Consider the following 16,623-nt stretch of genomic DNA (forward strand, 5'->3'; position numbering starts at 1 on the left):
TGTTGGCTCCAGCGCGCATTATGTCTCCTAGGATCTTTCGGGCCCTTGAGTCGTGTCACTGGACGCTTAGATGTCGGTGCGCACCCTTGATCAAAACACCTGACGAAAATATTTCTCGGTGAACACATATGCTTGCCAGATGCCACTACCCGTGCTCCTCCATCATGCGGACACCGCAGCTACTACTGTTTCGTTAGCTCGCCATCGCACCTTAAGCCGAAGCACAGCGTACGCGCTGCGGTTTGCAACAACCAGAAATAAAATCCGCGCGTTTTTCTTTCTTGAAGGGTTTCAACTGCGATTACTCTCCTACTGCAAAACGTTGATGCACCCCCTTGCTGCGAAAGCCTGTATTTCACCAGCCTCCTGACAACGTTGGAACAGTTTCGGAAGAAAAGCGATTAGTTTGCAGAACGCTGACTGCGTGTGTGTGCAACTCAGGTGAACGCCGTTTTCTTCGGCCCACGACTGCGTATAATTGTTCCTTCGCATTCGAACTGTGTGCTCCCTGCAGCAATTGCTGTGCTTATCATTAGAGACGGATGACTAGAGCAGGAACGAGCCAGGTGGGAAGCGGGAGTGGGGCGCCAAAGAACCGGGCAGGACGCCTGGTTCTCAGCAGGGTCTTGGGTGTTCTGCCTTCGGAAAAGTAAAAAAAAAAGAAGATAAGTGCGAGAAATGTAAAAGGCAATCCAAAGCACAGAAAAGGGGGCAGAAAGCGCCACTGCGTGCCCCCAAAATTGGCACTCGCCGGTGGTGCTCGTCGGGAGGGGCGGGCGTCTCCGGGGCAGATGTTGGAAGGCCACGCGCGCTTCTTGATAGAGACGTCTCATTCGGGACGATGGCAGCTCTCGAGCCTTCGCTCTAACGACGGGCCGTCCTTGCCCTTGCATTTCCCCCCTCTCCCCCAAATGGATTCTGCCTTCCCTCCTCCCACCACCACACGAATGTGTGCGCCCGCCGCCGCCGCCGCCGCGGAGGCTTCAATCTCGTGCGCTCCTTCCCGGAGCGCTTGTCATTAGGCAACCTGCGCCACCGAAAGCTTGGAGAAAAAAAAAAGGAAGGGGGGGGGGGGGGGTAGAGGGGGCTGCATGCGTACATGCCCCTCTTTCCTCCCTCCCCACTGATCCCGGGCGGCGGCAGCTGGGGGAGGGGGGCACCGGTAGACGAACCGAAGCACCGCCGTCGTCGCGGCCCCTGATGCAGGCTCCCCTCCGGTGGTGGAACGGGCGGATCCCTGTGATTACTTTTTCCCCACCTCACGAGCGCGCAGGCTGCCATCCACCAGGAGCGACCTTGATGAAGCGTGTTGTTGCCCCGTCCCCGCTGTCTATTTTTATTTGTTTGTTCGCTTCTGCGTGTCACGCCGGTGGCGAGCACGCTCTGTTGGCTACCCCACCCTCCGCGGCACACCGCCTTACTTGAAACAATGCCGTGCTCCTAGCTTGGCCGCGAACCCCCGTACCCCTGCCGCTGCCTCATCCCTCCTCCATCACACATATGCCCCTGGGGCGAAATTAAATGCTCGGCTCGAGGGTGTTGAACGTCGGCGCTGGCAGGTGCATTCCTCATCGCGCGCGCGGCTTTTCTGGTATCCACCGTTCCCGCCAATTTAACTCGGCGCGCCGCCACTACCGGGAATCGCGTTTTGACGCGTCCCCTGATCGAAAGGGCACGTGTACGTGTCGAGATGTCGAAGTCGGTGCGGCATTGGCCCCGGCGTCGACGAGGCGCCTCTTGCGAAAGGAGCCCTGCTGCTTGACGTCTCGCTGGCGCGCTATTACCGCACGCGGCGTCAGTGACCCCTGCGAGCAGGACCACCCAGCGGGGACTGCAACTGCTACAGCAGTCAGAAGGTTCTTTTTTTCTTTCGTTTAATGGCCACGCTGCAATTTAGCTGACGCTGTAGCAGTTAAGGGCATAATTATGCCCGCCAGTGTGCCCATTTATGCCGCTTCGTAGGGTGCATTTGAATATGTAAAGTGCCATGAGATCGTGTTGTGGATCCCTCCCTGCGCACGGCCAAAGTGTTTCTGCACACAAAACGGCGTTTTGTGGTGCCTCACGTGTCATATATCCACATCATATGGCTGATATGGCCGCATGCGAATGGAGCAACCTGAGCTGGCAGCACTCGAGCGTATGTTGCCCGGCTCTGGGAACGTCTCAAAAGCATGAAACCTGTGAAATTAATGCAAGGGCGAAGCGCTGTTAATAACTGAGCTTCGCCCTTTTGTTGCAAGCCGCGCGTGCGTGTTCCGCCTTGACTTCGCTACCGGAAGGTCTCTAACCGCACTGCCCCGTTTTCTCGTTCGCAGTCCTGGCCGTGCTGCTGGCGGTGCGGTCGAGCCGGAGCGAACCCCTGGAGCCCGAGAGACGCGATGTGGTCGAAGGCGAGAGCCTGCGGCTCAGCTGCCACTTCAACCCCGCGCTGGTGAGCCGCAACCTGCACTACTACTGGGCCCACACCAACGCGCGGCAAACCAGGGACTTCGCGGCCATCAGCGGCGGCACGCTGGACCCACACTACAGCGTCGACTACCAGCCGGCAGAGGGCCGCTACGAGCTGCTCATCGCACGCGCCGAGTACGACAAGGACAACGGCGTCTTCGACTGCACGCTGAAGGAGCAGGGCAGCGGCGCCGTCGTGCACAGCGTCGTCTACGAGGTGACCGTGCTCATCCCGCCCGGGGAGCCGCGCATCACGCCCACCAGCCCGACGGCGCGCGAGGGCGAACCCCTGGCGCTCACGTGCGCCAGCGAAGGAGGGAGCCCGGACCCGGACGTCGAGTGGTTCCGTGGAGACGAGCGGCTGCCCTCGGCGTTGACTCGCGGAGGCGGCCGGGACCGGCCCACGGCGGCAGTGCTCACGCTGACGCCAGGACGCGAGGACGACGGCGCCGAGTTCCGTTGCCGCGTCACCAACCGCGCCATGACGCCGGGCAGCGCGTACGAGACGCGCACCCCCATACGTGTCCACTGTGAGTGCGCGACCTTCTGCTGGCGACGTGCCGCGTGCAGCCCTCCACACACTTGTCTAGAACGCGCAAGCGGGGCTCTACGAGTGCGTTAGCAGCATTTCCGAGCGAACCGCCGATCGGAGTAATACTTATGGGTCACGGTTCACTGTCATACCCTCAAAGACAATGTAAATTCCATGTGGGTCAGTGGCAGATGTCGCTAACATTCTCTGGAGTGCCTCATTCAAGCACTGTGTACAAGTGTGTGGAGCATTGTGCCGCCTAAACTTTGGGGCTTGATTTTGGGCTGACCAGAGATTGATGTGTCTCATTGTCGTGTGTCACATGCACTTTCTTTGATGAGGTTGCCTTTCCCTTGCATAATGTTACTATGTGGCGAAGCTGCCTGCAAGGGGGAATATAAACATGCAGTGAGTCTGTTGGCTGCCACAGTGAACAGTTGAAGAGTTGTGACCAGGGAGTGGTCTACAGAGTGTAAGAAGTCCCTGGCTGGGAAACTATTATGGACTGAATTAAGTAGGACAAGATGCGCGGTTTGGTGTTATCTCTACCACTGTAGTGTGGTGAAGCACATTGACATCTCTGTTTCCTCCAGTAAATATGGTAGCTCAGGCCAATTCTTTGAGATGACAGTGATGCACTCCTTTATGGAATACCAAGTTTATTTTTCATGCATCTATGAATGAGGTGACTATGATGACGATCTTTAGAAAATGCAATAGCAGTGTGGCAGAGAAAGTTGCTTGGGAGGCAAATTCGTTCAGTGTTTTAAGCTGCTTATTCATGCACCTTGAAAAGCAGAGCAGTGGTGCAATACGAGCAACTCCTAGGCTACCCCGCTGGAGCAATGCATGTGTGTTGACCAGATTTGTTTCCATGAGCTAACATCGCTCCATCTCAAGTGCAGGGTATTAGAGATTTTCGCGCCGCCTGTGCACGTGTGCAGGTTGGTCCCGACAAGGTCCCAACATGGCGGGCATGCGCCCACCTCGCCACCTCACTAGAATCACTGGATAAGTCTCCATACACGATGCCGGCATATGACGACAGTTCTTTTGTGGATGGCCTAGTCTCACTACCGCTGCCTAGTGTTTCATAATCTTCTGTGTGATGCCGTGCATAGCTACGTTCGCAGCGTTGTTATTCAGATGATAATTGAAAGCCCTGCACAGTTTGTGCAACTCAACTAACACTTGTAGTAAGCAGGAAATGAGAATTTTCGAACCTCGTTTAAGCAGCACCTAATGGACTTATGCAGGTCCTAGAGTATGGACGTGGGAAAGAGAAATTAGCGGACAAAAAAGGTTAACATGTGGGCGTCTAATGCTCAATGCATTATGTCTCTTCACCATTACAAGCACTTGTGTTATTGTGAAACTAAATCTTTTCCAATCATTTCGCAACATGCAGATGCACCCAAGGTCACTGTCGGGCCCTACAACCCTCTGAACGTCATGGTGGGGTCTGATGCCACACTGACATGCTCTGTGCTGGCCAATCCTCCTGTGCGTTCCGTCCGATGGATGAAGCGAGGCCAGCTGCTGTCCAACACGTACAACCACACCATCCCATCTGTGACTCCTGAAGACAGTGGAAACTATGCCTGTGTTGCTGATAATGGAGTTATGCAGCCCACTCAAGCCGACCTGCGTCTTAGTGTGCTGTGTGAGTGCTTGTACCTTTTGTTTGTCTGTTGGCTCATGTTAAAGTAAAAAAGGAAAGGCTGTTTTGTTCTTTTAGTGGCATTCTTATCATTTAGAGCATGTAGCTCTATTGCACACTTACTTAGCTTTTATTCTGTGTACAGTGAACCTAATGCTTAGCATTGGTTTTCATAGATGCAAAGGTTTCATGCCATAAACTTCCTTGCCGAGGAGCTGGAATGTGTCACAATGCACAATTTTAAGTTGTCTGTATGCAAATGCACCCTTTTTATGTTGTACTGCATGGCTGCACAAAGTAATGCAATCCGCTTTATATTTTTTTTCCCTTCAGATGGGCCTCGTGTGAACGTGCTTCCAGAGCAGGAATCCTCTCAAGGAGAAAATATAGCCATCAAATGCAATGTTGCTTCTAACCCTGAGCCACATTCTGTATTGTGGACCAAGGAAGGCGACCCCCAGTTTGCACTTCAAGGAGACACTCTGCGTCTTGATCGTGTCACTGCTGAGGATGCCGGAACCTACGTTTGTCAGGCCACAGTCATCATGCGACCTTCTGCCACTGCCATCCACACCGAAGTCGTTGGAAACGACTCTGTTGTGTTGCACGTGCGACGTAAGTGTTGTGTTCTGTTAGATATTTTAGTTCATATACGGCTATAGCTAGGAGGCAGAAAATACAAGGCTAAATGTGTGCTTCTGATGTTAAAGGATCCAAACATTTGTGTTGCATTTATTTCAGAACATCTACTTATTTTAAATGCCTAAAATTGTGTGAAAAATAATATAACAGATGCATTTTTTCTGAGAAGTGAGCTATGATGAAAAGGCATGCAGTTGTCATAACATCGCTTGGGATGCTTTATTTTAGTCTCTTGAGTTTTACTCACGTAAACAGTATGTGGACTGGTGTGACCAGAACTTTAGTGGGAAATCGCAGAGCAACATTAATTTTTGTAGCACGATGAAACTTACTAACACAAAGGGCTTGCTTAAGCCATACATCTTTTTCTAAGGTGCATTGCATTACAATTCTGAGTTTTTCAGGGGTGTTTCAGGTACACTTGTGATGTGTGATGTAGAGCAGTGTTGGATGTTGATATTTGCTAAGTTCTGGTATAACCAACTAACAACATGGATAGAGGTCGCCCTATATTTTGGAAATGTAGCTTTGTTATTGTTTAGCATTTTTTTTCCCTTATAAACTAGAAAATTGAACCTGGCCACAGTGGCTGTATTTTGATGAAGGCAAATTGCAAGAGCGTCCTTTCACTGAGTTTTGGCGTGTGATAAAGAACTCCAAGTGGTCAAATTCAATTTGGAGCCCTTCACTACAGTGTGGCTAGTAGCCCACTGCATTGGTTTGGCATGCAAGGGTCTAATCTACTTCTCAATTATAGAGCCATCACCAGAGTTCTGGGTTTTGCATTGAAATGATTGCATGATTTCTCGTGTGGGGAACAAAACCAGGCACTCTGTTCATCGTGTTACCTCATATTTGCAGACAAACCAGGAGAGGCAGAGATCACTCCTCAGGGCCCCACAGCAGTGGCTGGTCGTCCTTTTGTGCTGACTTGTGGTGCTCGCCCACCTGGGTGGCCCCGTCCTGAGTACCGCTGGTGGCGTGAGGGCCAGGAACACAATGACCTGGGTCACAGGGCCAACCACAGCTTCCTCCAAGTGCACAGCAGTCATGAAGGACGTTACTTCTGCCAGCCACACAATGCCCTGGGAAAAGGATCGATTGCATCAGTCTACTTGGCAGTCAACGGTAAGTGCGACACAGTTCTTGCATGCAGATTGCTATTTTGCTTGTTTTTCTGACAGCCACTGTCCATCACTTTCTCTTCACCGCAAGCTGCAACCAGGTCTTTCCAAAGATGTTTCATGCATTGATTCCTCACCATCTGGCTAGGGCAGACATGCATGCATGCCTAAAGTTATCAATGCCTCCTGGCGATTGTGCAGAAAAAAATATAAAATCACTGAAACTTGCTAGCTCTTGTGTAAGTAAGTGGAATTTCAGAACAGTGTGAGTGATAAATTATTATTTGTAGATTCTTAATTTAATTTCTTTTCAACGCACCTCATGGAGTAGTGCAGTATGGAGTAGTGCAGTAATTCAAATTCAATCTCAACTTGCAGAAGCGGCCACAATAGTGGTTCCCCTGAGGCCCCAAATCATCCGCAAAGCCGGTGACCAGAGCCAGTCAGTGAGCTGCCGTGCACGCGGGAAGCCCAAGCCACAGGTGCACTGGACTCATCGAGACAAGGAACTGCAGATGAGCACTGGCTCGGGCTTTGAGATCAAGACTGTTGAGAATCTTGAAGACAATGAGGTGTTCTCAGTGCAAAGTACGCTGACCTTCCAGCGACCCCTCACTCCTGACGACCGGGGAAAATATGCCTGCCTGTTTGACAATGGCTTCGGTGGTGCTGCCAAGTCCGAAATGATGCTCAGGATTGAACGTAAGTTGTCCCCTTCACCATTGTCCTTTCTGATACTGTGCTAGTCCTTTGTCACTACCACTTGACACTATGTTAGCCACCGTTGATTGCTGGACAATATGCTCTTATTGTGATACAATAAGGGCATATGGTCTATCCTGTGGTAATATAAATTTGCATGCTCAAAGCATGAGTGCATACTGATTTGATTTCATTTTTTTGTATAAGAGTCAGTGTGTTACATATTGACTCAGTGCAGAGATCATGGACATTGTGTCCACCTGTTCAAGAGAAAAAGATGTGTTTGCCAGCTAAGATGATATTTCCGAAAGGAAATGCTGTTCTACATGTGCTAGATAAACATGCATTCTTCCCTGACGTTTAAATTTGTCATCATCTCATATGACTTACTCATTTGGGCTTATAGTACAGGGCGAATATCGGAATAGGATCAGTTGTAAGCTTAAATTTAGGCGAAATAGGAGTTCTTGCAGCAAGTGTGCACTAACCCTTCACAACAATGCTCATGGTATTTGTTGCTTGTAGATCCTCCTCAAGTGAGGCATACCTACAACCGAGTGGCCTTTGACCCTGGAGACACGGCTGTGCTGCGGTGCCAGATGCAGGCCTATCCCGAGCCTACTTTCGAGTGGGTCTACAAGGGACGCATCCTGGAGCGTTATGCCAACTATGCTACCAACGTGACTGATGACGGGGATGACCTTTACACGGGTGCTCTCTCGGTGGCTGAACTCAAGGAAAGCGACTATGGTGACTACACATGCCGTGCCTGGAACCAAGTTGGGGATGTCCAGAGAACCATCCTCAAGCTTGTCAAGAAGAGTGAGTGTGCCTTTCTTGTGACACCTTTCCTGCAATGTCATCATGGGTATGATACTGCTGCAAGCAAAAAGATTGGTGCTTGGTCAGAGAGTAAAATCGTACACTAATGATATGCTTTCCTGTAAGCTGTATTAGTTTGCTGGGCATTCTTTTCTTCTCTTTTTTTTGTGTGCAGCTGGCAGGCAAGTTATTCATTCAGTGTGAATGAAATGGTAAGCGCTTGTACAAAGCAGTGAGCAAAGTTTCTAAAAATACTGTTCTAGCTAATGTGTGACTGCATACCTTAACTCATATTTGTTGCTGTACCTGTTTTCAACAGAAATAGGAAATTAATAGTCCAGATCTTAAGGTGCCTTTGATGAAAAGTATCTTTAAACTTCTCTTTGTTGTTGGAAAATGTATTTACAATTTAGAAAGTGCCAGCTTTTTCATTTAGTATAGTTCCTCTTGCTGAAAACGTAAGATGTGTTTTGTTTTAATGAAATACACTTTGTTGTACTTACTTTCCTTAGCCTAGATCACCCTTTTTAAGATTCAGTCTTTTTTTGCACACTAATGCACCAGTTCTTCCCATCAGTCACTGCAATAAACTTTCACTGGATGTTGTAGCAATCGCTACGCATTTGTTGCTAAACTGAAATGCTTTTACATCATAGCATGTGAATGTCTGTGTATGGTATGCACATCATTGGTTCCAATAATGTTTATTTCTGAAAAGTTACATTTTTATATGTATGTACATATTTTTGACACAGTATGCCGCAGCTAATGTAATGCCAGAACAGGACCTCTATAAATTTCATGATTGTTTAAGCATAAGTTGTGCTGTTCTTATCATCTTGCTTGTACAGACAGCAGTTGTTGTAACAGTATGCTTGTGTTGTGGCCTTTGCAGGTGCACCTGACCAGCCAAGCCGCCTAATGGCTGTGAGCAGTGACTCTGACAAAGTGACATTGCAGTGGACAGAAGGATTCAATGGTGGTTTCAGCAACACAGAATTTGTTGTCACTTATTCCAACGTTGCCAATGGGCAGACCAAGAACGAGTCTTGCCGATCCCATAATCCATGCACAATAACTGGTAAGAGTTTCATCCTCCTTTTTTTTTTCTTGCATATTATGGAGAAGAATATGCATGTTCATGCTACTGTGAAAAGCTCAATTTGTAACAAATGCAGCAAAAAAAAAAGATGCCTTGTCTGGAACTCAGTTGTATGCCTCGGTGGCTGTTTCCACCAGCCGGGAGTTGCATATTTCAAAATCCTTAAGGCATGTACTATCTAAAATAAAATTGTTTTATCACTCACGGACTTAGTTGTCCAAAAAATTTGGTGCAGCTTTACCATATTTGCTGCAATTTGTCTCCTGTGTCTGTGAGTTGTAAACAACTATAGGTGTGCTTCTTGTCTCCACTAGTACGCACTTGTTTCTTACAACTATGCTGTTTGGATCACTAATTTGTGCTTTTCTTTTGTTGTTGGACTTCTTGTTGTGTATTGTTTTGTGAGCAGGCGAGTTATATTATATTTTTCTTCCAGGATTGGAGCCAAAGTCAGAGTACGTCATGAAAGTTGTGGCTGTCAATGCGAGAGGGTTCAGCTCGTACTCGGAAGAGATCTCAGTCCAAACAAAGGTCAACCTCAAAGGTAGGTGCCTTTTGAAATTTGTAAGGTACCACCATCCTTCTATACATTAACATTGTTAAGCTGAAAACAGATATTTTCAGTATTACCCATTGGAAATACCCCTCCTTCTCGTGGTCATCTATGCCTTGAGAGAGCTTTTATAACTGAGCAAACTAAATCCATAGGGTATGTGAAAACTACCATATATACTTGGATATTGGTCCGTACATCATATAGGTTTACCTCTTAACTTGAGAACTGGGAGAGGGAAAAAAAATATTGGAATACATTATTAGTTGACTAAGTCAAGCTTTGAGTGGCCAGTATGCAATCAAGGCAACCTGCATACCTTACATATTAGAGCTTTAGCGGCGCTGTCCGGAGCATGCCAATGGAGACAGTACGTGCTAAGCACAAATACACGTAGTTTCAGAAGCGGCTTGGCCAAAGATGCGAGGCGTACATATACACTTTCACTTCAGGCAACCTTAGTGTTTGTAGTGTTGCCAGTGTCACATGTAGTATTAACTAATGCCATACTTGTGTCTGCTACGCAGTGGCAGCACACAAACAGGTGTAAATTGTGGCGACCATTGTCCCCAAAATTTGCCAGGCCACACCAAATATTTACCGACCACTTCCTCCAAACCCTGATGAGGAAAGTGTTTCGTGATAATGCAGCCCATATTAGTGCCCTTCGCTTGTAAACAAATGTGCAAAGCTTTGTGTGCTGCATTTTGTTCATTTTATTAATTTTATCACTGTGAAGAGTGATGCAACAGAAGTGTCACGCTTATCCTAAATATTACTTGCCCTCCCTCCTTTGCGCCACCACACAGCAGATATCCTCGCGCTGTTCTTACTGCCACGCAGTTGTTTGGTGCTTATGCGCATAAAATAACGGCTCATTTAAGTGCTACCAAGAGCGGTCACTGACATTCAGGATATGGTTTGCCACATGGCTGAGCAACTAGGAGCAGTTTCATTTGTTGATGAGGCTGCTTTGGAGTTAGGTTTTTGCAACAGCGAGCACAGGGGACAGATGGTACTTTTAAGCATCGATGCTAACGACAGCAGACAGCACAGCAGGGCTCCATGCTTATCGCCCGTCAGGTTAATCTACGAATCTTCAGCATGGCTTTCTAAATAGAATGAGCACATGAAACTGCTCTACTGTGTTCTTGACAACAACTACCGTACTTTGTGGAGGCTCAAAGTGGACGAATGGCAAGGCTCTTCCCACAGCAGCATCATTTTCATTGTTCTCTCCCTTCTTATCATGTACTTGTTGCTGCGTTTGCACTTTGTCCTGGTCATGATTTTCATTTTGGTTGACCCTAAGCCTGACCCTGAAAAAAGTAAATAAAAGGGGGCCTACCTACACAAGCGTGTAAATAGCTAAATGCATAAGCTGGTGGGCAGATGAGATTGAAACCGTTTACTGCAATAGGCACAGGATAAGGAATCAGAAAAGGTAAAATCGAAATGAGATGGCTGAGCTAGAGATTACTCGCAACTTACAGGTAGTGACTACAATAAGGGTTGCAACTACACTGGTCTTTTTAGACCATAAAACTTCATTATCACAAAATAATTTTTATGGCTTACTGTTTGGTGCTCCTGCCAATGGTATTAGTCACGCGTGCAGTCACAGTTGCATTATTTAGCCCTGAACAGTGTTCCTAAACAGTGGTCGCAGCTCAGTTTACTTTAGGCCGTCCTCTGCTACATTGACTTGCTTTAAGATTCTTTGGCAGGTTAGTTGATCCAAGATCTTATGTTAAGAACAGCCTCCAGTTGGATTCAGTTTTGTCTTTGAATGATGCAGAGCACATGTAGCAGCGCTGCATTAGAGCTTGTTACATACCACATACTTTGCTCCAGTATTTTACTCTGTCTTGTTCTGCATTTGACTTTTTAACAACTTGGGGCCTCTCTGTATTCTTTCAGACATGCCACGACCACTGTCTGCCCAGTACGACCATGAGACAGGCCGAGTCTACTTCACAGTTGAACTGAGCACCGAACGGCTCATTGCAAAGGTTGAAGGGCGTGCCCGTGGCCAGGAGCAGTGGCTCCCTCTGGCTGAGGAGGAGGTGGACCGTCCCCAGATTTCTTTGGAGGTTGCCAACGCTGCTGCTCTTGTGGACATCCGCGTGCTGCTCTGCCTGCAGAGCAATACTTCATGGTGTGGAGATGAGCTTCTGGCTGAACCCTTTGACGGTGAGTGGGGCAGTGTCTGTGTACCGCACAAATCAGATGTACTCTGAGTGCATGGTTTGAAAAGGCACTAAAGAAACTTGCTACAGACTGCAACTATTGGATGGCTAAGGGAGACAAAGCTTTACCTTGGGCCAATTGTGCAGGGTGATTTCTCACTTGATAGATTAATTATTGAAAGCTGAAATGAAAAATTTGCCTTCCACTTTCAGTTAACTGTAGTTAAGACTCCCCAATGCTTGAGAGCAACCTTCGTGGAGATACGTACTGGGTTTTGGGTGTTACGGGACTGGCTAATAAAAAGAGGCGCAGTATGCAAATATATTGCACTGTCAAACAAGGTGTAATGCAATGATTAGATTCTTTGGCTTTACAGGTATCATTAAAACACATTTGGTTTTTTATAAATTCTTGCTGCAAGTGGCACATTTTGTGTGCTTAAATTTTTGAGCCAAAATGTTTTCTGTTGTTTGCTGATGATGAATTGCTCATTGCCCATTGCCCGGGGGTTGGTCTTTTCTGTTTTTAATTTCTGAAAATTCGGAAAACTTTTTTTAATGTTTATTTCAGAACGCAATTTTCAGAGTTTTGTTATTTCAATGACTGTTATTTGCTACCAATGAATTACCTTTTTTTTTGGTGATACAATGCAGCATTTGCATGTAGTCAAAAGTAATAGAATTTATCTTGGCTATCTTTTCTACCTGAGCTTTCGATTTACCATTAACAAAGCAAAAATGGTCAATAATTACTGATAAAGCACTTGTAGCTGTTATTGCATAAGTAAATGTATCACCAATAAAAAAAAAGTAACCAAACTAAACTATGGAACAGTCAGACATAAACACAAGTGGAAGTTGATTACAAAATGGTGGGGTACCATCATGTCATTGCTGGATTGTTGCACTGGGCTGAGCGAAAGAGCGGGGCATCATGTGGTCTGCATGTTGACATCGGTAATGTAACTGCCATTTAAATGCCGCGGTAGCCAGAACATGACACTTTTTTCACGATGCTTATGTATTCATTTGAATGTTCTTGCATGCAGTGGAGAATCCTTTTTAACTTAGTAACTGCTCTGAGAGGGTGATGACAGTGAACAGCGCTATGCTGCCAGATGACTTTTGGTGATGACACGGAGCTTCCCAGTCTGCAGAGGCATGTAAGGTAGCAGAGCAACACCTCAAAACACACAACTGTGCTGCTACTTAATCCAACGGTGCACCATATCGTCACGCCCCTGGCTTCCATGTGTTAAATTTATTATCTGACTGAGTGTAACTCCTACTCAATAGCAAGCTAGCTGTGGCATGTTTGGGAAGAATGCTGACCTTTTACGGTTAAAACGGAATTAGAAAATTTAGGTTTTCATACTTTTCTTGTTTTCTTTTTTTTTTCGGTTTAAACCAAGAAAGTCTGACCCCTACCTATACTGGACATATTTTGTTTAAACTTCAGTAAAAGAGCCAATTTCACGGCCATCTCGGGGTGTGCAAAATCCGTGACTCTTAAAGTGCCTGATTTTTAATTATTATTTTTTTGTTCCGTTTTGGCTTTTCAGAGTTTTCCATGACCACAGAAGGCAGTTTGCACCCGGTAGGTGCACCTGTGACCATCAAGACAATGAATGTTGTCATCATTGTCGCTGTGGCTGCTGGACTGTTCTTCCTCCTTGTGGTCGTGTTTGTCTGTTGCTGCTGGAAGAGGAAAGCCAGTAAAGGTGAGGAACTAAAGTGTGCCACACATTTTGAGTGCTCTGTTTATCCCCATTTCTATTTTAGCCCAACTGCCATAAGGCTGTGCTATAGAGTTATATGGCTGATTACTTTGTGCTATCTAAGAAGCAAGCAATTGCACTGCTGGTGAACGGTGCTCATATAAACTGCCTGTCGCAAATAACAATGTGTCACTCCATCCTGCCTCTTATGTTTTAATTGATACCAAGAAGTGATAAGTATTAGGAATGCTTCCAGCATTCATGTTTATCAACAAAGCTGCAATCCCTTACTACTAGCTTTCACAGAATTTCATTTTGTTGGGGTGGAATTATTAGTAATGCTACTTATGAAAGAGTGCCATTGTCATGGTTAGAGTTTGTGTTTGGTCATTTTTGGCGAAAACACATGACATGAGCAACAAGCCGGCTGTGAGGCTGTGTTGGTTGAGTATGTGAAGTGTATTCACATGACATATGTGATCGCTTTTTCTTTTGCTTCTGATGACATTGCTTTTTGTTTAATGTGTCTATCATGATTAATTTGTGTGGTTATCTTTGTTGCTTTGCAGTCAACAAGAAGGATTACGAGTCTGAAGTTCAAAAGTAAGTTGGCTGCTTTTGGCTTTATGTTTGCTTTTGCATAGCTGAATTTTTAAATATTTTCGGAAAGTGTTCATATACTTTTTTCTGCTAGACAGTACTTTTCGTATTCTTTTGGGACGCTCACTGGGCTGGGTAATGTGGTGCAGATGTTTTCCTATGTTACCCATGGCCCTGGACTGTTAGAGAAAGAATCTTTGAGTTGTGATATTGACATAGTCCATTCATTTGGCCATCAATATCATGTTCTAAAAATGTTGGAATGTGTGTACCATTAGACAAATATGGCTTTTTACTGCAATTGTAACATGCCTAACATTATTTGCTTTTTTTTATCTGTACTTCTCAGATTTTTGGTTTGGCTGATGCAGTGTGGTTGAGGAGAAAGCTTTATGCCACTTAATGTTGCAAGTGCATGCAATATGGGATGTGGACATGCTATTCTGGTTAAAGATGTCTTGCTCAGCCTTTCCTCATTCATAACTGCCATGACCGAGATTGAGCTATTGGGTGCTTAGCTTATGCTCTAAGTCATGAGAGTAGGTACTTTCTGTCACTAGCCAAACAAAAGCACAAGGTGGCAGCCTGCTACCTTGAACCCTTCACAATACGAAAGCCATTCTTACAAGTTGTTGCTTTTATGTGTTGCAGTGCCAGGCCGAAGGTTATCAGCGGCCCTTATTACCACGATGAAGTGGGCAAGGGACTGGACACAAATGTTGATGACATGAGCAAGCACACCATTTATGCTGGCAGCATTGGCAGCTCCCCTCACATGGCTAATGGGCACGCAGGAAGCCAGATGGCATCCAATGGTGAGAGAGCTATTTTGCTAAAAGCTTGCTTTCATATGTCCTTTAATTTGCCATAAAATGTATTCTTACATTTGCACGCGAAGTAATGGACGTCTTCTCTCGGCACTCAAGGTGATTCAGATCGCTCACATCCTTGTTCTTACAAAAAATGAAACGTTCACCATTTCTACATTTGCAGTTTTATATCTAATACTTTATTGATCTGTATTTTGTGAGCACTTTCTTTATCATATGACATGCCTTGTATTGTGTGCACCTTTCTCTCATTGCCCTCTGCATAGGTAACAGTTGCACTGCTCACTTTATAAATTAATTATCACCTTAGCCTTTTCTAATGGCTGTGCTGTTTTGTGTGCCAAAAAAGTGCAGACTAAAGTACTGTTACTTATTTGGTCTGATATTGAATACTGTTGGTTCCTACTGGTTGTGGAAATCAGGCATGCTGTGGTGTCACATAAATAGCTGTGCAGGACACAAAGCATGCTGTCTTGTCTATGTGGCTTGTGTTTGGCCAGCTTCTGTTTTGCAGACACTGTGCTAAAGTAAAGCTTTTATCTCACTTGTTTCAAGAAAGAGAGCATCACATTTCCACCGTAGGCAAAGCCAGGCGTTTTTATTGTGTGTGAGGAAAGTGGTGCTTACTGAGATGTAACTAAATCTTGGGGGAGGTGTGGCAGTGGGGAAAGTGTTCTCTGCAAGGACTTTTCAACACAAAGGGAAGGGGCATCAGCCTGATTAAATGCTTCCTTGCTTTTGTGTTGCTAACACCCTGCTGAACACCCATGCTAACACCCAATGGTGCTAGCTGCTATAGTAGGATACAACTCAAGAAAGAAGCAGCAGATGCCTCTCAAAGGAGGCCCTCCAGCCAATGGCATTGACCTATTCTCATGATGTCATGAATAATCCTCTTGGATCTGGTAGCGTGACATCTGAGAGTTTGGGAGATGAAAGGAGATTATCAACAGTGTTATGAAAATCAATCCATGCCATCGGCTGGAGGGCCTCCTTTGAGGGGCACCTACTGGTTTGTTCTCAAGTTATTCCAAACTATAGTACTATTATACTCGCCAATGGGTACATTGGAGACCTGAATGAGAAGGAAAGGAACTCGAGCAGCTTCAAATTGAGACAAGTGAAATTTGCTCTCGAAGAGTCGCCCATTATGCTCAAAAACATGCTTTTGTTGCAGGTATGCTTTACGGGTCTGCAGACATGTTGGACGGGGTGCACAGTGGCAATGGCAGCGATGGTGCTGGTGACCTCTGGGTAAAAGGAGGCCAAGGAGAGATGTCTACCCCACCAGAGACTTCATACCAGCCCTATGATGCCCGCCTGCCGTCAGGATACTACTACCCTGATGATTACCAGGGCCTCAATGAGGATGTCATGAACCTCAAGAACAGGGAACACCTGCGTGAGTTTCCAAATTCTCATAAATTTCTTGTTGTATAAGGTAGGGCAGAAAAATTCATAGGTTACAGGAAAAGGTTATTATAAATGACTATCTGCTGCAAGAAGGATTCTTCACTAATGAACTATTTCCTGAAGTGAGCAGATTAATCATGTGTGTTCCCTTTGGTCAGCCTTTTTGAAGAAAATCCACTGCTTAAACAATAAACTAAACACACCTGCAAATTTTACGCTGATTGGTGTGCACTTAGATTTGCAGCCACCTTTTCTAGATTATCACCTGTTTTTCGGTTTTGTTTT

At 46.1% G+C, this 16,623-nt stretch overlaps 1 protein-coding gene across 1 annotated transcript in view; it reads left to right on the plus strand.

The window, feature by feature from the left end:
• LOC144136706 (cell adhesion molecule Dscam2-like) overlaps window positions 1–16,623 on the plus strand; it is a 151,457-nt gene that overhangs the window by 130,637 nt on the left and 4,197 nt on the right. The window contains exons 2-14 of the mRNA XM_077669246.1: window positions 2,319–2,981; window positions 4,392–4,646; window positions 4,977–5,258; window positions 6,147–6,413; window positions 6,788–7,111; window positions 7,637–7,933; window positions 8,829–9,014; window positions 9,472–9,579; window positions 11,509–11,781; window positions 13,340–13,498; window positions 14,065–14,098; window positions 14,747–14,910; window positions 16,103–16,327. Coding sequence (XP_077525372.1) covers window positions 2,319–2,981; window positions 4,392–4,646; window positions 4,977–5,258; window positions 6,147–6,413; window positions 6,788–7,111; window positions 7,637–7,933; window positions 8,829–9,014; window positions 9,472–9,579; window positions 11,509–11,781; window positions 13,340–13,498; window positions 14,065–14,098; window positions 14,747–14,910; window positions 16,103–16,327 — 3,237 coding nt within the window. The remainder of the gene's footprint in view (window positions 1–2,318; window positions 2,982–4,391; window positions 4,647–4,976; window positions 5,259–6,146; window positions 6,414–6,787; window positions 7,112–7,636; window positions 7,934–8,828; window positions 9,015–9,471; window positions 9,580–11,508; window positions 11,782–13,339; window positions 13,499–14,064; window positions 14,099–14,746; window positions 14,911–16,102; window positions 16,328–16,623) is intronic.

This window comes from Amblyomma americanum, chromosome 6, assembly GCF_052857255.1.
Source record: "Amblyomma americanum isolate KBUSLIRL-KWMA chromosome 6, ASM5285725v1, whole genome shotgun sequence".
NCBI lineage: Eukaryota > Metazoa > Arthropoda > Arachnida > Ixodida > Ixodidae > Amblyomma > Amblyomma americanum.